Source organism: Protopterus annectens, chromosome 7.part0 (assembly GCF_019279795.1).
Source record: "Protopterus annectens isolate FY-2018-M chromosome 7.part0, PAN1.0, whole genome shotgun sequence".
NCBI classification, from domain to species: domain Eukaryota; kingdom Metazoa; phylum Chordata; order Ceratodontiformes; family Protopteridae; genus Protopterus; species Protopterus annectens.
The window spans coordinates 646,132,468-646,160,427 of record NC_056739.1 but is presented as its reverse complement, the minus strand read 5'-3'; the positions used below and the strand labels follow the sequence as shown (position 1 = coordinate 646,160,427).

The 27,960-nt window shown below is 42.1% G+C and overlaps 1 protein-coding gene across 1 annotated transcript in view; it reads right to left on the bottom strand.

The window, feature by feature from the left end:
- Nucleotides 1–27,960, bottom strand: part of ICE2 (interactor of little elongation complex ELL subunit 2) — a gene marked incomplete in the record, with an annotated part of 1,939,141 nt that overhangs the window by 392,967 nt on the left and 1,518,214 nt on the right. The window contains 1 exon segment of the mRNA XM_044077213.1: nucleotides 27,255–27,339. Within this exon segment, the coding sequence (XP_043933148.1) occupies nucleotides 27,255–27,339 (85 nt within the window).

The following is a 27,960-nucleotide window of genomic DNA, read 5'->3' as shown; positions in this document are numbered from 1 at the left end:
TAGACAAGCCAAAGGGCAATGCAGAGAACTGATAATGCAAATTCCCATTCCGAAATCTCAGGAATTTCCTGCAACTGGGCCTGATAGGAATGTGAAGATAGGCCTCTTTGAGATCCAGAGTCACCATCCAGTGATCTTTGCCCAGCATAGGTAACAGCTGTTGCAGTGTTAACATCTTGAATTTTGGAATTTCCAGAAAGGTGTTTAGAATGGACAAATCCAGAATTGGTCTCCAAGTATTTCCTTTCTTTGGCACTAAGAAAAGACGGGAATAAAACCCTGTGCCCTTTCTGCAGAAGGTACTTCCTGTATTGCTCCCAACTGAAGCAGAGAAGAAATTTGTGCCTGTGCTTCCAGTCTTTGCTGATGAGGCACATCCGCATACCTTTGAAAGGAGGGAATGTGTGAAAATAAAATTTGTAGCCTCGATTTATTATGTCCAATACCCATTTGTCTTGGGTAACCAAATGCCAATTCCTTTTGAAAAGTCCCAGTTTTCCTCCTAGAGGAGCTGCCAGCAAGGCAGAGTCCGGCAGCTGAAGACACAGGTCATTGGGTCTGTTTCCGAAAGGACTGACCCCTGCCCTCACCAGCAGAAAGGGTAGAAGAACTCAAAGTCCTAGAAGTAACAGGGCCCTGAGAGGAAGCCCTACCTCTACCTTGCCTCGACCTGCCCCTAGATTGATAATCCAAGAGGGAAAGACCATCCCTTAGCAGGCCAATTTCTACTGAACTTAGGGGGCTGAACCTGTAAAAAGTCCTTAACCGTCTGCATAGACTTAGCTTTTTCCTCCATTTTTTTCAAAACTGACTCTACTGGAGGGCCAAAAAGAACATCAGATTGCAGAGGAGCATCCATAATTCGAGCCTTAACATGCTCTGACAAGGTCTGATCTTTAAGCCAGGCATGCCTGCGAACAACTGAACTAGTAGCAGCCACCCTGGAAGAAGCCTGTAAAGCATCAAAACCACACTGCAAAGAATGCTTACCAACTTGGTCTGAAGCATGCACTAAATCCTGAAGCTCCTTACATTCAATACTTTCAGCTAAAGCATCTATTTTACATTTCAATTGGCCCAGCAAATAATTTTGATACCTGAACATATGAAACTGACAATTTAAAGCTCTCATAGCCAAAGTAGAAGAGGTATACAGTTTTTTACCCCACCTATCCAGGGCCCTAGCATCCTTGTCCAGAGGAACTGGATTCTTAACCACAGAAGCCCGAACACCTTTGGGGCCTTGAGTAATAGTTTCTGGATCAGCCCTAGGACTCTTATATAAGTACTTGTGAGCTTCCGGAACCCTGTAATATCTATCTGGTTTAACCGGGGCGGGAGGCAGAGAATCTGGGTTAAGGGCAGCCTCAGAAAACACATCCTGAACAACATCCAGTACAGGAGGAATAGCCAAGGGCCTATGCTGAGGCAGAAACAAGAATTCTCTAAGCCTTTTACGAGAATCAGAATAATCCTGGCCTTCCCATTTGAAATGTTCCCTCATGGAATGCAAAGTCTCAGAGAAAGAAAAATCTTCTGGAGGGGACGAGAGGAGTAGTGTCCTCAGCCTCCGAATCAGAATAGGGAGGGAAATCCTGAAGGTCTTCCACAGAAGAATCTGACTCATTGGAAGACTGAACCAAACCCTCCAACTCTGTCTGTACCCTGGGCCTCTTCTCAGGGGGGGGGGCATAGAACCCCTAATTAAAGTTATCAAATCTTCAGCCATCTTTAACATGTGCTTCCTAGGAGCTGGACTCTGGGGACTAGCACCAGCAGGGGCAGACTTAGACTTAGAATGGCTTTTGCTTTGAGAAGGAGGAGGCCTAACTACCCTATGAGGGGAAGGAACCACCGACATCTGAGAAGCACCTTCAGCCTGGCCTAACACAGGAGAAGCCACTTCCTGTAGTAACAAAGGCTCCCCTTGAGACTCAGGTAAACTTTCAGAAGGAGCCGCTGAAGTATTCGGTGGTTCTACAGAACCGGCGTCCGGAGTGGACGACTCATCCTGTTTGGACCGCAAAGCCTTCTCTTTGCGTTTCTTAGAAGAACCAGGCGTCGGAGAATCCGACGGCATGTTGTAATTACAACGCTACCAAACACAAGCCTAGCACAGTCCAACCGACATTTAATAGTACGCTTGTTAAAAGTAGCACAAAAGCGACACCCAACCACGTCGTGCTCAGGCCCTAAACAAGGAATACAGAGTGAATGGTAATCCCTATGAGGAATCTGTTTCCCACAAGAAATACAGTTAACTTTTTCTGACATCCGTCAATACTGAGGCAAGAAAAAGACAAAATTGTCCCCAACGGGGTACTTAGCCCAACTTGGTCTCCGGTCTGAAACTCAAAAACCGACAATTCCAGAACGCCGAACGGCACTTGCAAAAGGCTGCTTCTGCTTAGGACCACGCGGCAAGAAAGACTGAGTATATGGCGTCGGTCATGCGCATTTGTACTGGTACGTACTGACGTCAGTCTCGGGCGCCGATGACCGACGCCGGTTCTAGCCCTTTGGTATTCGGGCCGATTGTGGACAGCGGACTACCCATATGTAAGGACTGCAGCAATGGGAGACGAAGAACATCTGGGTGACTTAATGGGTGAGTAAGAATGGACCAAGTTTTCTCATATGAAACTGTGCCATGGGAACTAAGGTGATAGCTGCTGCATGGAACCCAGGGTTTGCAGAACAAAGAGAGCAGGTAATTTTCATCTTGGTATTATGGATTGAACTAGACATCTTATTTTCTGAAGCCTGTGAAGTGGTAGAGAGGCTATGTAGGAGACTGTATCGAGTCATGCCCCAATGTATTCCAAGTCTTAAGTGGGAGACAGCTGAGATTTTTCCTAGTTTACTGTTATGCCGAGCTCTGAATAGATGTGTAATGAAGCCCAAGTTTTGAATCAGCAGATGCCTGGTGGGGGTGGTGAGGTGGCAGTCAGGATAAGGAAACATCCAGAATCAAAGTAAATTCACATGGGCAGTGACGGCCACCATACATTTGTTGAACATCTCTGGGGCTGTGGTTAGACCAAATGGTAGCACTCTGAACTGGTAATGACTGGCTCCCAGCCGAAAAACCTTCTTGAGCGCTTGTCTATTTTTATGTGATAAAACACATCTTGAAGGTCTACAGAGCACATCCAATAGTCTTTCTCCAGAAAAAGGAGGCTAGACTGAACTGTGACCATCCAGAATTTTGTCTGCTGGACAAATTTGTTTAAAAGGCGGAGTTCTAGTATTGGCCTCCAGTTCCCTGTCTTTTTTGGCACTAAAAAGAATCTTGAGTAGAATCCGGATTTTAGTTGGTCTGGTGGGACTTCTTGGATGACTCTTTTTTCAAGCAGCCTGTGTATCTCTTGGGTGGCTTGATCCCTTTGATGGATGTGATAGAACATTTGGGATTTTCCTTCAAGAGAGGGGAATTATATTGAAGGGGATACTGTAGCCTCTGGCAATGATGTTCTGCACCCACAAATCGGTTATTTGATGCCAGGCTGACAGGTGCACAAAAAGTCTTCCCCCGACTGCTTTCAGAGGTAAGCAGTTGGGCCTCCTTTAAGGAGAGCTGGTAGGACTTGTCCAGGGAAGAAATCTCTGGACCCTTGGTTTCGCGGGGCACCTCTGCCACAAGGTCGATGTCTGACATCTGAGCTCCCCCCTCTGCCTCGAGGGGAACTGCTACCACATGTATCATGGAAAGGACCCCTAGACTTTTTGAACCACATTTTCCACACTACTCTGATTCCTGGAGAAGGATCACTGAGGAGTAGAAAAACGAATGCCCACGGCAGACAGGGTCTTACCAACCTTTTCACATCTGGTGAGTGTGTTCTTAACTTTAGGGCCAAACAGGGAAGAACCATCAAAAGAAGCGTTGAAGAAAGAAGACTTGGATGACTCCGCAAAGTCACACAAGTGCATCCAGGCATGTCTCCTAATGACGATACCAGAACCCACTGCCCTGGTTGTGCCTTTGACTGCATGGACAATGAGTTGCATGGACAAATTCAAAACCGACTTCAGGGTGGCTAGCTGTGAGGCAACCTTATCTTGTACCTTGATGGACACAGCCTCAGCTAGAGTTTCTGACAATTCCTTAATCAGGTCTCTCTGAAGTCTTGTAAAATGTGCCATAAAATTCAAGGACCTAAGAGCAAAGGTTGATGAAGCATAGACTCACTTTCCAAACCTGCCCATTGTCCTGGACTCCCTGTTAGAAGGATGAGCAGAAGGATCTTCAATGGCTAGTTACTTTTAGTGGCTGCCACCACCACCACCACCATGGCATCTACTGACAAACCCTTTGCCCAATATTGGTTGTCTTTTGGTGGGGATAATATTTTGTCCGGTCTCCAGAGGATAAGCTCTATGGCATCAGGAGTCTTCCAAGCCTGCTGCGTGATTAGTTTTACCAGGTCATCAGCAGGTGGAGATACCTAGGAGGTAGACTGTTGAGCATCAAATGCTTCCATTTACATGGTTTCCTCTGAGGATGGGTCTTGGGACTCCCAGTTACCCCTCTGTTTCAAAATCTCTATGATGTCTCCAAAGAAGACATCCTCAAGGGGTGACCGTGGGGAATCCTCCCATTTATCGAAATCCATGTCTTCCATGACGGATTCTTCAGGGGAATCCAGATGCTTCCTCTTGCAAGTTCTTTTTCAGGGTCACTCTTCAGTGGGAATCTCTGGGGAGGACTCCAAAGGAGGAGGAAACTGTACACGGGTAACTTGAAGCTTTGGTGCTCGCTGTCCTGTCATAGAGATACGTGTCAACGCTGGACCAGAGGGAAAGGGAAACATGGCACTCCAATGGGACCAGTTGGGAGCCTGTAGAGGCTAAAGGCCCTCTCCATAACCTGAAAGGCAGCACCCCCTGAAGAGGAGAAGGAGCCCAGAGCCAAGAAAGACCACCTCGGAACTGAGGTCAAACTCTGCTCAGAGGAGCCGCCCTCCAAGGTTGGAGCAAGTGAAGGACCTGCAACCGCCAAGGTTTCTGGAACTGAGACTGGTACCGTACCTAAAGTGGGTGCCGACCTGGGAACCATGGAACCAACTGAGGGGTCTCAACTCCGAGACTCAGTTGGCTCGGAAACAGGAAGTGAAGAGATCAGAGCAACTTCTGGCACCGAGATGGATACACCTAATGGCACTGAGACAGTCGGTACCATGGATATTGAAGTGCTGGGCTCTGAAACTGCAGTCATAGTCGGAGGAGGATAATTAGGAGTCCCAGGAGAAAAGATCCCCAATCCAGAGGGGAAAGGGGATGAGAAGGGGCAGGGCTTGCTCCGACACTCTGCTGAGGTTCTTTGACTGACCACTTACAAATTTCGCAGTCCAGTTCCAAATGATGTGCCCCTAAGCAGTATACACAAGCTGCCCATCAGAATTGGGCATCTTCCTATCACAGTCTTTACAATGTTTGAAACCTGACCTACCCTTAGGGGGTTTGTCAGGAGATTTTTCAGTCATGGTTGGTCAGACATATCCAAAAATAAAGGGCGAAAATTAAAATACGCCCGAAAAAAAAAAGAGAGACACACAGACAGACAGAGACACACACACACACAGAGACACACAGACAGACAGACAAACACAGACAGACACACACGCGCGCACGCACACAGACACACACGCACGCACACAGACGCACACGCACAAACACACACATGCATGCACAGACACACACATGCATGCACAGACACACACAGACAGGCACGCACACACAGACAGATAGGCACACAGACAGACAGACAGACACACAAGAGGAAAGAAAAAGAAGAGGCGAAATCTACCAATGATGTTATACAACACTACCCGAGGTAGAAAGGGGCTAGTACTAATGATGGTATGAAGAAAAACCCGATGGGTTAGAAAAAGGGTGAGCAGAGAAAGGAAATACAGTAATTTATAAGTATGACAGAAGAAAAAATGATGGAACATGAAGGAATTTAAGGTGAAAGATTTAACTTTCTCACTAAAGGTAGAAAAATAAGGCAACACTTAGCTGAGAGAAGACTGACGCATCTTGCTGACAGAGTGGCAAATGAGATCTGGGGTAATGAACACAGGGGCATTGTGGGTAGAGACTTGGCTATTGAGGTTTTGGCTGGAGCCAGCTGTATAGGTTCATAGGTTTATACTAGGCTATCTGCCCTAAGGCATTTATAAGCCTAGCCCAAATTTTTGTGGCTTACGCCACCCCTTATATGAAAAAATACTGTGCCCATTAGTTTGTTGTGCCTCTGTCCAGCAGTGACACAGAGATGATTCCCGGGGTAAACCTACGATCTCCCATCCACAGGTCTAGATTTCTCTTGAACAGAGTCAGCGAGGTGCTCTGCCTCACATGGACCGGGATTTTATTCCACAGCATAGGGAGTCTCTGAGTGATAAATCTATCCCTCCAGCACGCCCTATTTATATCCGTGCTAAGGTTTAAGCCGCTTGCTCTAGTGGTTTTGGTGGATTTGGATTTTTGAGGTGGAGCATGTCCATTAATTCGGTTGGACATGGCCTTGTATGTCAGGCACATGTCACCTCTGAGCAGACGGTATGCGACTGAATAGAGCTGGAGTTTCTTCAATCTGGCAGCATATGACAGATTTTGGAGTCCCTTTATCCTTTTGGTGAGGAACTTTTGGGGTCTCTCCAATTGCTGCAGATGTCGGGTGAGATACATCCCGAATGGGGCATTGTACTCGATCATTGGTCTGATAAGTGAAGAGTACAGGGGAACAATGACCTCACTAGATCTGGATGTGAATCCTTTCATGATCAGGTGGGCAATGTAGAAGGTCTTTCTAACCACTTTAGCAACATGAGTGTCAAAAGAAAGGTCACTGTCAACCTGGGTCCCCAGGTCCCTGATAACCTCTTCTGTGCTTAGTGGATTGCCACCTAATATGGTAGCTTGGGGTTACCTTGTTTTTCCCGAAGGGTATGACTATACATTTTTTGGCGTTTAACTTCAGGCCATGGCTCTGGCACCAGCTATCTGTTTCCGTGAGTCCCTTCTGAAGGATATCCGTGTCCGATGCACTTTCCACTATGGCGCCCAGTTTGCAGTCGTCTGCAAACTTTGTCAGCCAAAGTCCTCCCATGTTGGCCTGTACTTCTGAGAAGTAGATGCCAAACAATAGGGGGCCAAGGACCGAGCCCTGTGGGACACCACTTGTGACCGGCTTGGAGTCTGACATAGCGCCAGCAACTCTAACCCTGTGGGTTCTGTCCTTAAGCCAGTTTGCAACCCATCTTGTGACATATGGGTTTACATTTAAGCTGGTAAGTTTTTCTACAATACCCGAGTGGGGTATTGTGTCGAAAGCCTTTACAAGGTCAAGGTAGGCTGTATGGACTGCCTTTCCCTCATCAATGGCCATGGTGACGGTTTCGATGAAGTCGACCAAGTTCAAAAGGCATGATCTTCTGTATAGCGGCCAAGCCAGAACAGATTCCCATCTATGAAGAATAAACGAAGAATGAGATCATCAGATAAATTATTAAACAGAGGTATCATAACATGTCGAATTCTAGCTTGCAAAAAAAACGTACCTCTTGGTTGTAAACTGTTAGCCTCTTCTGGACATAGTTTTGTGGGTAGGCACAGGTACAGAGTTGGAAGAGTTAAGTGCTACATAAATACAGAAATACATGCTCACACTATTAAAAAAATATTCATATGAACATAAGGTGAAGACAACAAAACAAACATTAAGGGAAAGAAAGAGCACTTGATCTGTTTCAGTGATAGTTAAAACTGCACTGTATTTATTTATTTGCCTGATTGAATATTGCTGGTCTCTGTCTGCATTGTGTTTCTCAGCGTTTGTGCAGCACTTGAGCTCAAAGCCAGCTGGTGTCACAGTTGGGGTTGCTTTACAATCTGTGAAGCCAGCCCATCCAAGGTGTGAGCTTCTGGTCAACAGCTTTTAGTGTTTATCTGATTTCCTGAGGGTCTAACATTTCTTTTATACTACTTGTATAAAGAGTTATTTTTCTTGTACTCAGTATCAGAGCTGCTTCCTTGTAGCTGTCTGAGACTGATTTTATAACCATCTGGATATACAAAGCTGGTTAGTACATTTTTTCCACTTCATTTGTTTCGGTGATAGCTAACAAAACTGTACTGCATTTATTTATTTGCTTGATTGAATATTGCTGGTCTCTGTCTGCATTTTGTTTTTCCCATCCTCCCACCTAAGTGTTGTATTCTTTAACTCGGTGGCTTTGGAATTGCCCTCCCCTGCTGTAAATTTTATTTTGGACACTCCCTCCAGTCCCATCTCATTTGCTTACTCTGAGTACAGTGATATCATTTGGGAAGGGCTACCCTCTTGCTTCTTTGACTTTGGACACTCCTACCAGTCCCATCTCAGCATCCCATACTACTGTGTAGAGAGAGAGCATCTGTGAAGGCTGGGTCTATATTATAACATGGAAGTCTTAAAACTTCGAATGTTATAATATCGAACCCTATGCACCGAACGCTGAAAATAGCAAAGCTGCAGAATATTGAATACTTTCCTAGGGAAAGTATTTGGTGGGCTGTTTCTGCAGCTTCGCTATTTCCTCGACTGTGGAGCGAAGGTTACGGACCAGGTTAAGGTAAGTGTGCGAACAGATCGGGTTAAGGTGAGTGTGTGATAGTTAGGGACCTTAGGGTTAGGGAGCAGGTAAGGTGAGTGTGTGATAGGGACCTTAGGTTAGAGAGCGGGTAAGGTGAGTGTGTGATAGGGACCTTAGGGTTGGGAGCGGGTAAGGTGAGTGTGCGATAGTTAGGGAGCGGGTAAGGTGAGTGTGCGGTAGTTACGGACCTTAGGGTTAGGGAGCGGGTAAGGTGAGTGTGCAGTAGTTACGGAACTTAGGGTTAGGGTTGGGTTAAGGTAAGTGGATAGCTAGTAGTGTATGTATGGTTTAATGTAGGGTTTTGTGAAGTGTACGTGTGTGGATTATTTATTTTGGTGTGCTTGAGTTGTGTGCATGTTTGTCGGAACAGCGAATGTTTTCCTTGGGAAAAAATTTGCTATTCTGAGTGTTCGATGTTAGAGTCTTTCGATTGAAATGGTTCGATATTATAACATTCGTTGTTATAATATAGACCTTGTGAAGGCCAACCCCCTTAGTTTATTCATCTTGAATTATTTTCTGCTTCCTCCCTTTCTAATAAAAAAAAAAAAAAAAAAAAAAAATTTAGCTGCTTTTATTGTAATTATGTTCTTCGTACTTTATTACCTTATTTTGCTTTGCTGCTTGCTCTTAAGTGTTCAAGTGCTTTTATTCTGCTGGATTTATTACTGCTTGTTAGTAGCCTGATTAAATTTGTCTGTTATTCTAAGCCTCTTAATTTTGGTTTTATTACTTGGGCTTCAGTCCAGTTATTTTACATTTAAGAAGGTTTTTGCGGTCTGCACTCTTGTGGGCAAACCCTTATCAAACCTTCTCTCTAGAAGCCCGCCAAAGTTTTCAGAACACTATGTCTACACAATTCCCATTAGTTTCTCTTGCCAGCTTGGTCAACGTGGGCATACTGAGATAATGTAGCAACTGCCTCATGTTCATTGACAGCCCTATTCTCCTAGCAAATAATTCTTCTACTTGCAAGAAATGCATCGACATCAGTAACCTGGAATCCATGCTTTCTTGGCAAACACATTACACACCCACCTATGCAGAGGTCCTCAATAAAAACTTACATAAACAGCAGAGACCTCCACATTCCACACAACATAAAACACATCACACATAGGAGACAACACACTACTGTCTCACAAACACAGCGCATAAGGCAAAACAATAAACCATCACAGCCCATAAGGCATAACAATAAACCAAACATACTAGTCACTGGCGACTCAGTTGTGACACACACCCATATCCCCCTCATCAGGCTTGACAAGGAGAAGATCACAGTCAGTTGTCTGTCAGGTGCCAGAATCTGCCACATCACACATGCACTCAAGTCTCTTCACAACATGTCATTATTCATGTTGGTGTGAATGACTTGAGACGTACCTCCCTGGACTATATGGGGAGAGACATGACTGAGCTCTCAAAGTATGCATCCCCTATGACCCTAGCCCTAAGGAGCATCCTACCTTCACCAAGAATGATACCACAATACGGACAAAAAATAATTGACTTCAACAACTGGCTTAGTTCCTGGTGTCATTCCAAGGGGATCCAGTATCTGTCTTCTGCCTGATTGGTTGACAGGCCTCGATGCTTTGCCAGAGATGGCTTCCACCTGTCATCCCTGGGATTCCGGATTCTGACCAAGGCTCTTGCCTCCCCCATTGTGCCTTTTTTAGGTAATGTCCCAAAGACAAATCTTCCAACATAAAAGATCTGTCAAAAAGCAAATTCACGGTCATGCTGCTTAACGCAAGGAGCCTTAACCTGAAAATGCACTGACTGGAGGCTCTCCTTGCACTGGAAGATACTGACATCTGTGCAGTCATGGAAACTTGGTTGAAGGCTGCAGACAGCATCCCTACCTTACCAGGCTATACCTCATTCCACACATTCTGACCCCAAAATGGGGTTGGGAAGATTAAGGGTGGTGAAGTCTCTGTCTTCATTAAAGACAAGCACACTTCCAGACTGGTTTGCCAACATGATGCACTAGAACTACTCCAGGTGCAACTGACAGTTGGCAGGACACCCATCAAGTTATAGCCAGCTATAGATCTCCCCCTCCAAGACTCAGGATACCCACTCCTCCTACCTGGACCTACTTGACTATCAAGGTACCCCCTAACACCCTGATCCTTGGTGACTTCAACTACCCCACCACAGACTGGCTGAACTATTCCTGCACTAATGAGCTCACCCAATGATTCCTAGACTTCATCAATTCTAATGCACTAGACAGCAGGGGCCTGGAGGGAGGGAAACCAGGACTGCATTTATGGTAAGTGTACACAACTGTACTATGTTCTTCGTATTTCACTGCTGCAGTCATCACACCTGGGTTGATTCCCAAAGCTGTAGAAAGGGTGGAGGCAGTCAAGAAGTGTTTGGCTTTGCTAGAATGCCCTGCAGGACTGCAGTTGCAAAACCCGCCCTGGATTTGGAAAATATAGGCAGGTGGTAATGCTTGGTGAATGTGTGTACAGAACTCCAAGTGGCAGCCTCCAGAAAGTCCCTGGTAGGGACTCCCCTGAGGAATGCTGGAGAGGTAGGAGTTGCCCTAGTGGAATGTGTTCTGACCCCCTGAGGGGTTGGTTTCCCATGGTGTTTGTAGCAAAAATGGATACAGTGTGCTATCCATTTGGAAATTGTCTGTTTTGAAATGGCCTTGCCCTCTGCCCCTGGTGCAAAACTAAGTAATAACTGCTCAGATTTCCTGAAGGGGTTAGTCCTATCCAGGTAGAACCTGAGCTGTCTGTGCAAGTCCAAGGAGTGCAAGATCCTTTCCCCTTTACTTTGAGGATTAGGAAAGAAGGTTGGCAATGGATAGATTGGTTGAGAGCCATGCTGGACACCACTTTGGGCATAAAGGAAGGATTAGTCCTGAGCAAGACTCTGTCAGCATGAATAATGATGAAGGGTTCCACTGCCATAAGTGCTTGTAGCTCAGACACTCTTCTCACTGAAGTGATGGCGAGGAGCAATGCTGTTTTCCAAGAGAGAGACTCTGTAGGCTCAAAAGGGGGTAGTGTGAATTTTTCTAGTACAAAGTTAAGGTCCCAAGCAGGGCTGGGTGCTCTCCTTGGTGGCCTTAATTTGCTTGCCCCTCTCAGGAACTGTTTGATGAAAGGGTGAGAGAATAGGGGTGGCTCTCAGTTGTAGTGAGCAGAGATGGCAGAGGCATGAATCTTAATGGAGGAGAAAGAAAGGCCTCTGTGGAGTAGATCCGCTAAGTAATCCAGGATTAGAGGTAGGGAGGGCAGAGTTGTGTTCTCTCCTTTAGATTGAATCCAGGAGCAACACCTTTTCCACATATCCGCATAGGATTTCCTTGTACTGGGTCTTTTGGCTTCAAAAATGATGTCCAGCACCTGTTTGCTTAGGCTGGTCACTGGAGGAGAGTTCAAGGAACAAGCCAGGCTGCAAGATTTAGGATTTGCAGTTGCGGATGCAAGATCTGTCCCCCCTGCTGAGTGAGCAGGGTTGGGCCCTGGGGTAGGTGCCAGGGTGGTACTGGTGACAGGCTGTGCAGGAGTGGGTACCAGTGCTGGCTTGGCCAGTCCGGGGCAATCAGAATTGTCCTTGGTCTGTCCTGTCATATCTTGAGCAATATTCTTGAGAGAAGGGGCAGAGGGGAACATGCATAGATTGAGAGATTTACCCACTGGAAGGATAAGGCATCCACTTTCCAGGCCCTGCTGTGAGGTGCCCTGGTGTAGAATTTTTTGAGCTGGTGAATGCAGGGGGAGGCAAAGAGATCCACCTTTGGGGTCCCCCATTTCTGAATCAGAAGGCTGAAGGTGCTGGGCTCTAATTGCCACTCATGCGGGTCTAGGAGATTTCTGCTTAAGTCATCTGCCAGTGAGTTTTGTTTGCCTGGCAGGAATTGAGCTTGCAGATGGACCTGCATGTCCAAGGCCATGTTCCACAGGGCCTTGGCTAGCCTGAAGAGTGGATTCCCCCCTGCTTGTTGATGTACCACATAACTGTGGTGTTGTCTGTTTTTATTAGCAAGGGTCCTGGTGAGTGCAGGGATCTGAAAGCTGTTAGAGCGTGCTGAATAGCTAGCATCTCTTTTTGGTTGATGTGCAGATAAATTTGACTTGGGCTCCAGTGTCCCTGAATGCACTTGTCATCCAGGTGTGCCCCCCAGGCATAGTCTGATGCATCCGTGGTTAGGGTCAGGGTGGGGTTGAGTAAAGGGCAGTCCCTTGTGGTTGCATGCTGCTGCCACCAAAGAAACTCTGTCCTTAGACAAGGTATGATAGGAATGAGTTTCCAGGTCCTGAGAATGTTGGCACTAAAGACTTTTTAAGTACCATTGAAGCTTCCTCATATGCAGTCTAGCATATGGAATTAGTAGGGCACATGATGCCATGAACCCTAGGGCCTGCAGGATTTTCCTTGCGGATACTGGGTTCTGGTGGCCATTTCAGTGAAGTAGTCTGTCAGATAGGCTTGTTTTTCCTGGAGTAAGGAATGCCATCTGGGATGCTATGTCCAAGCTTGCTCCCAGGAATACAGTCTTTTGACTGGGGACTAGTTTTGATTTCTTTTTGTTGATGGTGTACCCGAGGGAGGTTAGAAGGTTTTTTTTACAAATGTCAGGTCCTGCAACAGCATTTCCTGACTGTGCCTGAATCAGGCAGTCGTCGAAGTACAGGTAAATTTGAATTTCTCTCTGTCTGCAGTAGGCAATGGCTGGAGCCAGACATTTTGTGAATACTCTGGGAGCAGTGGATAAGCCAAAGGGAAGTGCAGAGAACTCATAATGCATAGATCCTGCCCTGAAGCGTAGATATTTCCTGCAAGAGTCCCTGATAGGGATGTGCAGATAGGCGTCTTAAGTCTAGGGTGGCTAACCAGGCATCTTTGGCCAGCATAGGAAGATGCTGCTGCAGAGTGAGCATTTTGAATTTTGGTACCACCAGGAAGGTGTTTAGAATGGAATTAGGATAGGGAACTAAGTGTCCTCTTTTCTGGGTACCAGGAAAAGTCTGGAATAGAACCCTTGACTTATCTCTGTTCTGCAGGAACAGGTTGAATTGCTCTTACAGACAGAGCAGGATTGAACTTGGTTTTGTGCCTCTGCCCGCTGGTTTGGAGGAAGGTCTGGGAACCTTTTTGGGGTTCCCAGTGAGTGGAATTAAAATTTGTACCCCTGGGATACAATGTTGAGGAGCCATCGGTCTTTGGTGATGGAAGTCCAGTTTTTTGCCTGATGGACAAGTTTTCCTCCTAGGGGCACAACCAGTTGGCAGAGGTGGGTAGTGGAGTTGAGAAGTCACTGTGAATTCTTTATGTAAGGGGGTGGCTTAGCACTCCCTGTTTTTGAAGTGGAGGCACTCCATTGCTTAGATCTCTGCATACCCTGAGACTGTAGTCTGGGGGGTCTGTTTCCCCTGGGGTCTAATTTGAGATGGCCTTGAGGGTCTGGAAAGGACCAATGTTTCGAGGGGCAATGCCTACTGAATCTGGGAGACTGTACTTGCAAGAAGTCTGACTGTCTGCATAGATTTAGCTTTTTCTTCCATCTTTTTAAGAACCTCTTCTGCTTTGGTGCCAAACAGATTGCCCTTGTTCAAAGGGGGGCGTCTAATAATTTTGATTTGACAAGGTCTGGCAAGGTCTGCTTCTTAAGCCAAGCATGCCTTCTCAGTACATAACCAGTGACTGCTGTCCTGCAAGATGTTTCTTGGGCATCAAAGCCACATTGCAAAGTATGCTTGCTGATTTGGCTTGCAGAATGCATAAGCTCTTGCAATTCATTATTTTCTGCACAGTCCGTAAAGGTAGCTATTTTTTGCTTAATCAGTTCCATAATATGTTGTTGGTACTTCAGCATTTGAAACTGGCAATTCAAAACCCTAATGGCGAGAGTTGCAGAGGTGCATACTTTCTTACCCCATCTGTCTAAAGCTCTGGAATCCCTGTCTGAAGGGGTGGGATTCTTAGCTGTAGCTGCTTTGATACCTTTAGGGCCCTGGGAGATGACCACTGGGTCAGCAGTAGGATTTTTGAAAAGTAATTTGAGAGAGTCAGGAACTCTGTAGTTCCTGTCTGGTCCTAGGAGCAGGGGGTAAGGTATCAGGAGTTAAACTGGATTCCATAAAGACATCAGCAACAACATCCAGGACTGGGGGTATTGCTAAAGGCCTATGTTGTGGCAAATCTAGAAATTCTCTGAGTCTCTTTTTGGACTGAGGATAGTCTTGGCATTTAGTGTAAATTCTCTATTAAAGTATGTAAGGTTTCACCAAAAAAAAAATAATCTTATGGAGGAGAAGCAGAGGGAATGGATTCCTCTGCATATGCATCCTCATAAGCAGATAAAGGCATGTCTTCATAATCAGATACCTCAGAGTCATCGGGCTCTTGGTCTGTTAAAGCTGCTGGGGACAGGTCTCTTTCTCTTAGCAGGGGAAGGCTGACTTCCTCTAATCAGCATAATAAGGTCTTCTGCCATTTTAAGCATTTGATGCTGTGGCAAGGAAGCAGGTGCATGAGTTTGGGTCTTCATTTTTTTGGGGCGTAGCGCGCACTCTTGGGCCTTAGAAACTCGGTAGTTTTAGACAGAACTGAAGATGCAAAAGAAGTTGTTGGTTTGTGTCGAATAAAGGTAGTGCGAAGAACTTCCTCAGAAGCCGATGCCTGCTCAGAGGCTCTGGACCCATACAAGGTAGAGACATCTGCAGGTTCTGTAGTCGAAGAGTCTCACGGCATACCGGACTCCGAACGGGTCTCGGTAGAGGCCTGCAAATCCACCGAAGTAGGCATCAGGGGCTGTGAAAGCACCTCACTGAGTACTAGCGAACTGGTGAGTAGCTTAATGGAAGCGTCGTTGGCAGTTTTGGACCTGTGCGGTCTTTATCCTTACGTTTTTTTCGGAAGATCGGTAGTCGGATGGCTTACCGAAGCCATTTCTGAATGAAAGTATTTAGTGACAATAAGGGCTGATGACAGATAGTTTGGGCATTGAATAAGGCACAAAACAGACACAGTGAGGTAAAGTCGTGGTCTGGGCCTAAACAGGTGACGCAGTAAAAATGGAAATCTCGTGTGGTATTTGCTTTCCACAGGCAAGACAATTGTTAACTTTTTCTGACATCGGTTAGAGCAAGAAAAAAGGATCCCCAATGAGGTACTTGGCTTTAGAAGACTTCAGGATAATTCAATTTGGAAACAAAAACTCAGGTAGTGGCCAACTGGCACTCGTGCTGTTTCAGCTTCGGGCTCCTCGACAAGAAAGACTGATGTAATGGCGTCAGCTGCCTTTTTTTATACACCTGACGTCAGACCTGGAGCGACAGCAACTGATGCAGAAATACTAAGTCTCTGGTATTAGGGCCGATTGAGGGCTACCTGCAAGCAGATAACCCAAGTGTGATGACTGCAACAGTGAAACACTCAGAACATCAGCTCGTCTCATCCCCCACAAGGGGAGATATAACATTCTGTACTTGGTTCTCACCAACATGGCGACCGCTGCACCACACCTTCACTGGTGAGATTAGATTGGTCTATCTCATTAGAAGATTCTATCCCACCCAACCCCCTCCCACTGCCTTAACCAGGCTACAAAACTTCTCAAAAGCTGACTTCAACCTCCTAAGTGAGAGTATCAGTAGCTTCACACCACCACCGCCCCCCAGATGATGCAGACAACTATGTTGAACAGTATGCCAGTGTAGCATAAAAGCACCTGCACAACTGCATGGACCCAACAAAACTAAAACCTGCTCAAAACTAAAACCTGCTCCGCAAGGAAACATAAGCCTGCCTGGTGGACATCCTCTATCAACAGGCTTTACAATAAAAGGAAGAAACCGTTGCACAAGGGTAAAAAAGCACACATTTCCAATTGGAAAAACTCCCTCCTTAGCCTCAACAAGCAAATTAGATCACTAGTGAAAACCTCCAAAGCCAATTATGAATCGAAACTAGCCTCTGAAACAAAGGGAAACCACAAAGCCTTCTTCCGTTACATCTGGAACTTCCATGGCAAAGCACAGGTTTGTTCCAAATTAGTACTTAACGGTAGAACTTACACTGATCCAGTTGACTTAGCCAACCTGCTAGCAGATAGGTTCAGTGCAAACTTTATCTCACTGTCCCCCCCTGGCCCATTTGACATCCCGATACTTGTCCTGAACCTCACATCTCTGTAGATCTAGTGTTAAAGGCCCTATCCAAGGGAAAGAACACATCTTCCATGGGATCTGATAGTATCCCAGGCTATATTCTGCCCCATCTCCAGCAAGAACTAGCATTGCCACCGAGAACCCTATTCAACCACAGCCTAAGTACTGATCTCATTCCAGTAGAGTGGAGAACTGCCATTGTCATCCCCTTGCACAAAGATGGTGCCACTACTGACCCTGGAAACTATCGCTCCATTAGCCTGGCAAGTCTGATCTGTAAAGCCATGGAGCGTATTATTATGGATTTCATAAACAAGGACATAGGCAATCTCCAAGCACTTGACTCCACCAAGTTCAGATTTGTCAAGGGCAGATCTTGCCTGTTGAACCTGGGTGACTTCTTTGAGACTGTCACCAAGGCCCTGGATGAGGGAAAGTCAGTACATACAGCTTACCTTGACTTGGTCAAAGCCTTTGACACAATCCTCCACTCCGGCATCATCAAAAACCTAACAACGTGGCATAAATCCCCATCTCATCAGATGGGTGGCCACTGATAGTTCAAAATAGGCATCTACACCTCTGACAGCAGACCTGTCACTAGTGGTTTTCCCCAGGGATCTGTCCTGGGACCCCTACTGTTTGGCATCTACTCCTTAGAGGTCCAGGCAAAGACAAAAGGACTTTGGCTGACCAAGTTTGTGGATGACTAAGTAGGGTGCTATCACTGACTCCCCAGATGATGTTAACTACTGCAAGAGGGTCTCAGAGCAACAAATGACTGGTTCCAAAGTCATGGCTTTAAGTTAAATGCAAAAAAGTATTACCATACCATTCAGCAAAAACACGACCCCTACTGAATCCCACATCAACGACAACCCCCTATGCACACAACCTGTGGTGACAGACCTGGGGACACAGGTTGACAACAATCTCACATTCGACCATCATGTAGCGGCAGTGGTCAGAAAAGGCTTTTACATGGTTCATCTAATAAGTAAAGGGACTGCATCCAGAAAAAAGGAGGTTATTACCTCTCTGTACTTCTCCCTCATAAGACCAATAATCAAGTACAACAGCCCATTTGTTTTGTACCTCTCCAAGCATCTTCACCAACTGGAAAGCCAACAGAAATACCTCACAAAAAGGATCCATGGCCTCCAACACCTATCCTCTGCGGACAGGCTCAAATCACCATCACTCTACTCGGTATTGTACAGATTTGCTCAGAGGTGATCTGTGTCTCGCCTACAAGGCGATCTCAAACCCAGCCCTATTACAGATGCTCCATATCCGTAAGTCTAACTCCTCATGCATTACCAGCTTGAAACGCCCAAGTCTAATATGTGACGTTAACAAAACCTGCTGGAGTGACAGGTTTGTCTCCCAGAGGCTGCCCCGTCTCTGGAATAGACTTCTCCATACATGTCAAACAGAGTACCTCGCTGACCTTCCAAGTGCAACCTTGATGAGTGAATGCGAAACTACAAATTTGTCTCAGTGGTTTCATCTGTGTCCTTCACTAACAGGGGTAACAGGTGCTGACTGAGGTTTCTTTTTTGGGGATAAACTCTTGTCTGGGCTTCTAAGGGCCCCAGGGCCATTAGCCTAGTAACTTCCTATGAGCCTATGAAAAAAGGATGTGGACACTGAACTCATGGAATGTGAAAGGGATACAAGAGAAAAAGAAAAGGAAATTATTTATGCACTTAGCTTTATAATCAGATGCAAATGTCATATTTATATAAGAAGCACATGTTAAAGAAAGACTGGATGAAAGATAAGGAGAAAAAAGGAATAAAAACAATTATAGCGTCAGGTAATGAAAAGAACAGTAAGGGGGTTGCGATCTTAAACAATCATTCAAAGAAATGATTATACATTATGACTGATATAAATGGAAGATGGTGCTATTTTTCAATTAAAAGCTGTAGTCTACAGAAACCACTTCTTTTCTTGAGCCTGTATAGTCCGTGTGCAAAACAACAATATTATATCATGGAAATTTATAATATCCTAACTCGATTTCCAAACTACTACTATATAATAGAAGGCGACTGGAACATGCAGTAACTGACCCCAGAACAGATAGAACAAGTAAAAGCAAAACGTATAACACCCAGACCTTCATAGCGATAAACAATCTAAAAAAAATGATTTTAACGTATTCAACCCACAATGCTACTGAAGTAATAACCCATTTACATTAAAATTCATATACTACTCCCAGTGTTATAAATTGTGGTCTAGATTAGACTTTTCTAATACCGGAAATGTTCCTAAAGGTGGAAACAAACTACTGTACAGAACCTAGGTTTTTTTTTCCCATCACTCAAAGATTACAATTAAAATAAGATGGTCTAGTGATTTAAGCCTGAAAACAAGGGGTATATAAACTAGTTCCTAAATCAGAACTTACTACAGAAAAGGCTATAATACAGGAAATTAACAAAACATTAGATGAACTCGATCATGATTTAATGCTGACAGATATTCCCTACGATACTCAATGGGCAGCAAGTAAAGCAAGGATTAGGGCAATTCTGATTAAAAAGTGTCAAACTATAAAAAAAATTATATAAAGAGAAAGAGACAAAAATAAAGATGAAACAATAGAGGAATCAATCCAAAAAAATCCCGAATGCAGTACCGAAAGAACAGACGAATAACTTACAAAAATAATTATATTTAATGCATAAAGAACACTTTTCTTTCACAGAAATGAAAACTATAGCATACCAAGGGAACACATACAATACTAATCAAGTAATACAACCTTTGAAGATTTACACAAAAAAACTATATGGCCCACAAAAGCTAAAAACTATGGAATTAAGAGAGATACTTTTCTAAAGAATCTAAACTTCTCAAAATAAATCAAACACAAAAGGCTCTAGTTAAGACACCCTTCACATAACAATAAATCCTTTCAGTAATAAATTGTCTGAAAACAAGTAAAGCTCCTAAAGGTTATACTGCTGAGTTTTATAAATACTTTGGACAAGAAATATCAAAACCTGTAATGAAAATGTATAGCTATATAAGGAGATTATGGCATTGCAGACCTATATTTAAATATCTCAAAAACAATCATTATATCTAAAGAAAAATCTGATAAGAAAAACCCAAGAAACTACAGACCAATTTTTCTCAGAAATCTAGACATCAAAATCCTAGCTAAATTGCTTGCAAACAGACCGACAAATTACCAAACATATCATCATCTGGACAGTCAGGATTCATGATTAGTAGGAAGACATGTGATAACACCATACCTCTCAATCCGGAAACATCAAAAATCTGGACAAGGCCCATGAAAAATAGGTACAAATTTGTGTGCTGATTAACATCTATTTTGCATACATAATTACATAACCCCACCCATTCCAATGGGATTGTGGGATACCAACTTTCAAACGCAAACTAAAGAACAGACAACCAAAATATGGCACCAGAGTCCCCCTGCAGCCATTCCAATGTCCCATTACCTGGCTATTTCACCCATTTACCATAAACACTAATGTGTGGATACTGCTTTACTTCTACAATGATTATTTGGAATTTATTTTTACATTTTGCAACACAGCAATGCACAACCACTAACAGACATCTGCTAAACAAAGCAATACTGTCTCACAATGAAAATAGACTTGGCATTAAAACTTTTCTGCTCTTGAACCTCACATTCATTGAAACAGCGTTGAAATCCACACCACATCCAAAGAAAATGCATCTGGCCAGTGGTGGATAAAGGTTACATTTGGACTGTTTTCAAATCATTGGCCCCTTGCACACAAAACAAGAAACATACATGTGTTCTTTTTTTTGATGCACCTTCCTGACTAAGTTATATTTCTTGTATAATACAACACACTTGTTAGACAAATTGCATTTTAAATTTGTTTGAACATTTTTCCAGTAGGCTGTACTGTAGGCAGTGAAACAAAATGCATGAACCAGTAATGAAATGACAAAACTGCCCAATTCAGAACATTTCAATCATAAAAGTCTACTTCCACACCCACACTATAAATGGAATGACAGCAGTGTAAGCCATAGGCATTTTGCACAGCTTCTTGCACTTATTTTCACATTTTTTTTTGGGGGGGGGTGCAAAAGGTCAAAAAGTAAACATTGCTTGTATAATTTTGGAAAGTTGCTGGAATAAAATGTTACCACCATGCATTTCACTGGGAAGTATTGAACCCAGGACCCTATGCATTACATTCAGAGCAACATACCACTATGCCAAATCAACAGTTTCCTGAAAAATAGGAAGACTGAAACTTAATGGCTATCATTTAGTGAATTCAAGAGCAAAGAAACTAAAGAGTTTCAGTGCTGTGAGCTGCAATATACTTGAAAGAATATGTGTTAGGAAGGTGTATTTTGGAGATATTATAAGGAAACACCATCATACTAGGGTAAGTTATGCATTCCAGTGGATGATTCTAATCATTCTAGTTGTTAATGTAAGAAAATGTTTTGCCAAGCACATGGACGGAGTTAGAGCCATCAAGTAAAAAAGCTGAACCACCTTTCATGAATGCCCAGATCTAGTATCACCCTGGTGATGGGGGGTGAATGGATTATTTATCTAGGAGGGGGCTGATGACTGGCAGGAAGTAGGGACAAAAAACAAAAATAAAATCACCTTGAATCACAGTCACCCTGAACAACTGCCTTGTTCTAGTATTAACAGTGGGGGGGGGGGGGCATCACCAATTTAACAGTTCACTCACAATGACTCAGAATCACATTAATGCATTATAAAGAATGGTATGGATTTATTTCCATCCTGCTCAGACTGGTTGCTTCTTGTATACAGGTTTACAAAATTCAGACACATTTTTTGGCATGTTTTTGTTTTGCTTTTATCTGTTTAGGTTCGGCAGATCATACATATTGCTTGGGTCATTGCATATGTCCTTCAGTAAGGCACTGCTGTCTGTGGTCTCCCTATGCAGCTGTTTTTTAATTCACCAACTATACATGTTGATGTATATTTTCACTAACAAGCCATTTACCATAAATAAAGAAAACAACAAAACTTATTCAACGCCTACCACATCCTTTTCTAGCTAGAATGTAACCACCTACCTTACAGGCTGTCTAACCCACTAGGGTAATGATAAACTTGCGAGGATTATTATAACACAATAACCCTGCAGAATTCCTATGAGAGTTGGGCAATGTATGCTCCACAAGAGGTAGCTTTACATAGCTCAGTCATCATAGCATCAGTCACATTTTTCTAAACTAATATCAGGGCAAAGTCACACTTGACTATTTATTTCATGCTATTTTGCCACCCCCTATTCAAATTCTGTGTAAATATCAACACCACATACTGGCCCATTCATTATGCTTTCTTCAGAATTTCAGAGGACAATAGGTATAGGAGGTGAGAGTCAGGGGTTAAAGGCTATCAACTTGCATTCAGACATCAACTTGCATTCAGACAGATTTTTGTCTTCTACCCCTGGCCACTGCATTTGTTAGCTGGCAGGTGTGGTCCAGTTTCTGCTGTGCTTGGCTTCTGGGTGGGTATCTTCTTCCACACATTAACTATGTTGACGCTAAACAGCGCAATCTTTTAGGCTGGCCCTTGCCACTACACCCTATAAATGTTATGCCTGCAGCAAGACACAAACGTCAGCAAGTGGCATTATGCTACACAATGATGCATTTGTTGTGCATCGGCACAAACTGTTTCATAACAATTCATATAATGGTTAGCCAGCATACTGCATGAAGACAGATGTGCACTACATGGCCATGCAGGGCAGCTTTTCAGGATTCTTTACTGTAGTGGCCACCCCCTAACATACGGTTCCACGATTCATTTACTGTAAAGCCTCTTACAAATGTTACATTACTTCCAGTCACCTGCTTTATACATATGTGCGCGCGCGTGTGTGTGTGTGTGTGTGTATACATGCATAAAACAATGAGTCCTGATAAAAGGGTATGATGTTTATCTGATCTACAGTCATCAAGCATTTATCACTAGTCTGTCCTCTTTATTAGTAGTTCTTCACCAGTATTCTACCATCATCAGTACCTACACCTAAAATCCAAAGTACAAAGTTATAAAAAAAAATGAAAAAATAAAAAAGCTATATATATATATATATATATATATATATATATATATATATATATATATATATATATATATACACAGACATATATATATAGATCTCTATCTATAATATTTGGCATATAAAACTACTAAAACTAAATTAAAATGCTATTAAAAGCACTATACTACAAAATGAAATGCTAGCACTAAAACATGTTAAACGTGTGCTCACTACAACAGCTCTAGAAAAAAGAAAGCAAAGGTAATTATGGGATAAGTTGTGAAAAAGAATAAGTGAAAGACTGAATGGCTGAATGTTATGAAATGCAAACCAGTGACACCAGTGTCCATCTCAAAGCAAACCAATGTAAAGTTATATTTGTGAAATGCAGAGCCATGAATATAAGTTACTACAGTGCTGTATATATGAAGACAGCCATATCACAACAATCTGTATGAACACTGCAATTTCAAGGAAGAGGAGATGGAGAAAATGTGCAACAGAAGCCCCAGTAAGCAAGAACTATAACAGTATGACCTAGTAATAGGTAGCTGGTACAATGAATCTGTAAGAAGCAAACCATATGCAGTAAAGCAGTGGGACAAAGAAGGCGTGCAGAGTGGGAAAGACAAAGTGACACACACACACACACTCCTTACCTGCAGAGTCTTCATTCTTTCTGGCTGGACTGCTGTTTGCGGATAATCCATGTTCCCCAACGAACATAAATAAAACAAAATAATCCACTATAGACAGTGCTGCCGATAATCCCTTAGAGTGCCGTTCCCACTCAGCCAGGCCAGGTGGAAATGTGTGCATGACGCGAGCTCCTTGAGATCAATTCTGACAGGCTGGTAGCCCTGACAGTGCTGATGTCATCGCGCACATGATGACGTCTGCTCAAACAGTGCGAAAATTCGAAAATTAAAAAACAAAACGAAAAAATCAGAAATGAAGGTGTGTCACTTGGGAATCGTGGCACCCCTTCATTTGGATGAGTAATTTGGTATGGTTGGGAGGTATGGATAACACATTGACCTTAGACACAATGATCTTGCTATATAAACAATATACAAACCCTATACGCTTACTTTAGACACATGTAAAGCCTTTTTCAAACTAAACCTAATTTTTTTTTTATTTTCTATAATGCCCCATTTTTGATATACCACAGGAATTTACAAATATAATAAAACATTTTATATGAAAGCACTTAACACTATTCTATAAATTAATAAAGTTCAAATCCAATAAAAAATTCTGAATGGGACTAGAAAAGGATGTCCACTATCTCCATACCTCTTTAACTTACATATAGAACCTCAATTTTTACTCATAACCCAAAAAACATACCATCATATTCATACATTTTTAATAATAAAATTGCAATAACAGCCTTTGCTGATGAATTAAACTTGTATGTTGCACTCCCTAACATTGACGAGCAAAATCTTATACTCAGTTAACAGCTTCTCAAAAGTTGCAAACTATGAAATTAATCCCCCAAAATTCCCAGTTTTCCCTCTCATTCCATTAGGTCACCCTGAATCATATTTTCCTGACTCAAAAATAAATTTAAAAAACTCCCCAACAGACTTAAGGATATCCTTTGAACATAACCCAAAACTATTCATGCAGAATAATTTACTAAAGACATGGGCAAACATTGAACAGGATATCCAAAGGTAGGGAAAAATGAAGCTATCCTTTCTTTCGAAAGCAGCAATTATAAAAATGAATATTCTCTCAAGGTTATTTCATCTCAATACAACAAATTTAATAGTTCAGAAAAAATATAGCATTAGCTAAGTTTATCTGGTACCCTAAATCTGTTCGAATTATCTATCAGAAGTTAATGTATCCTAAGGAAAAAGGGAGGACTGGGACTACCTGACTAACTAGTATTAAGATATAACATGTTCAAACAGGATCTTTCAAGTTGCTGAATATAATCCCAAGGATAAAGAACAGTATCCAGTATGGATAAAATTATGTTACGACTATGTCAAAAACAGTAAAATCAGTCCCAAAGCTCTTCCATTTATAAATCAGGAAAATCTGAAGGTTTGCAGGTTTCACACCTTGTTAAAACATAGAATAATTAGATTTCAAAAAATGAAGGAAGCACTAAACTTAAATACTTACATCCTGTTGCAATCAATACATCTGAATCCAAACCTCAGATTAAATAACAAAATGATAAACCTGGACAGCTATCTATTCATTAAGAAATACAACGTTTGGGATATTTTACAGATATAGGGAAAAAAATCTTTAGAGGACACAAGGAATGTCCTTAACATTCCGAAAGGATATATCAATGCTAAGGCAAATTAGAGAACTGTGCACTTCAATAATAGATTTTGAAGCAAACTATAAGGACATAAATATGTGCAATATATTATGGAACTTACTAACTTTAAGGAAAAAATGCTGTTTAATACATATTGGCCAATAGCATCCCTTGGATATCAAACATCCCTTTTGTATTCAAAATACCAGATTGAAAGGCTTAAAGAATTTATGTAAAAGCAAAATTCTAAATGCATCGAAACATTAAAATGTATCCCTTTTAAGAAACTCATGTATACTCAACTAATGATAACCAACAATGGTTAATTTACCCCAAAACTACTCAACAATTTCAACTCGGAAGTTTCACTAAACTCTCCATGCTGCTACTCACAAACAGACCTATTCAACATTTACTGGTAAATGTACTTATAAATTATGGTGCGCACTGAGAGTCAGAATAGAGAAGATGGAATATCAAAAATTCACATCATCATGGGAATTTACAATCTGGAATATCACCTCTCAAAAATTACTCAAACTTAATCTGCATATTCTAATTACCCTCTTCTCGTTAGTAAAATTATACATTATTCAGAACTGGTTAGATCGAACCAAACTGTCGTGGGTAGGCTTCAAAAGTATGGCAAATAAAGTATATATTAGCACATAAATTGATAACAAATAACCAAAGTAAACATTCCTATTTTCTAAAAAAACTGGAATCTGCTCCTGGATCATATTTTAAAAGAATAGATAGATGAGAAAAGACAAATTATGGTGAATATAAACTGAAAAGGGCATAAGACATTCTTTCGTGTACGTCTAACCTAAACCTCATATGTAGCAGTTATGAATATTATGTAAACTGTGACACAAATATTAATCAGAAGTTAACTTTATATAGCAGCTGTATATATTGTGTACAGAGTGTTATCTATATTGTGTATTTTGGTGTAACACTGAAAATTATCTTGCAATAAGCTGTACCTAAATATGACTAACTCTTATACATTGTAACTGAATTCCATCTTGTAAAATGACTGGAATTGAAATATACAAACAAAACAAGGAAGAAAAATAAAAATATTTGAAAAAAAAAAAAAAGAAAATGTAGCAAGTGGTACTAATGAGCATGTGATTTTAGTTGATTCTGTACAGAAGTGCTGTTTCATATTTGTTTATGGTGTGGTTATGGTTTTGTAGATTATTAAATAAGTTTTTGGATTTGATTTACAAGTATGTCTTATTTTACAAATGTTCAACAAGTCTCCAAGGCAATAGCATGTTTTTGTGCAGGGAAAAAATAAGGTGTTGAACATTTTGACTATTTGTCAGACATTGCTAGGGTATGTGTTCCACATTGGCCTCTTGAGGTCGAGACCTATGCTCTCCACTATAACTGTCTTAGCAGAGTGCTATGTTAATTTTATTAAAACTACATTGCCAAACTTATTAACCAACAGCACTTTTGTTATAGTTTCTTTAGAACAATATAAAGAAACAGATTAATGAAAGCATAGCTGTGTGCTGCTTTACTTAAGTGTACACAGCTTTACCGAATTTGGTATTATTTTGTTAATTTTGTGCAGGATTGTTTAAGGCAAGCTTGTTGAAATTTACTGTTATCTTATTTTTGGTCCCAGCTGCCCTCTACGCATGCCACAGCTTTCTGTGGTCAGTTTTTGTCTTGTGCTTACTGGGGAATGCAAGCATGCATTAATCTCAACATGTATGCACTACATCCCCATCTGCAGAAAGCATCATGTCCACCCGCATTCTTGAAAACATTTACAGCCGTGTTGGTTATCTTCCTGCTCGCCGCTAGTAGGTAATCCACCACAGGCTCCCAGAGTGATCTGGCAACATTTACTGTTTTTACTACCAACTATACTCCAGATTACACTTTGCTTGAACACTCTAATAGCATCTTGGCAATGGACTCTATTTTACAAGTGACTTTATGCTAGAGAATTCTCACCTCGACAGTTTAGATATTTGTATTTTAAGATTTCTATTTTACAGGTAGACATCCAGGTTTAGTTATTTACTGTCATATAATTTCATTTTGTAATATGCAATTTACTTACTTGAATGTTCCAAAGCTTGTTGTTATTTCTTCTCCTGATTCCTGCTCTAACATAATTAGATCAGACGTAAAAGCATCGATGTGCCCTAAAAATAAAAAGAAAATATCATACCTTCTATGGAAGACAATACAAAGAGGGAAGCAACATTCTGAAAACCTTCATTTCAGGTTTGTTACCTAAATAGTGTATGAAAATTATTAATAAGCCACCCTTGATGTACACAAAACTTGTGAATAACATTTTATTTTCTGCAGCATTTCTACCCAAAAGTACTTCAGTGAAACATACCACATGCTAATATGTGGATAAAATATAGTCAATAGTTAATTTATAAATCAGAAATGAATTCTTGTCTGCACAAATTTTCTTTATGACGAAGAAAAAAATAATATACATCTCAGTAATGCATTTTATATCAAAACTATACATTAAAGTTGCATTTTCAGACGCAGTTATACAAGGTGATCGCAGTCTATGGATACACACAGCACAGACCACAATTTGCAAGGGGGGGTATTTCAGTGGACCTGAAGTGCTGATAGAGTCTGAATATCACTAACAAAACACATAGCAACATGTTTGCTGAATGCAGGGCAGTTGCTTGAAAACATTTCTCATCTGGACTCCTGTAAACTGGCCAGCAGCATGGATAAACAGCTTGATCTGGCAAATATTCTGAATAGTATCATGAAGCCACTTTTACTCA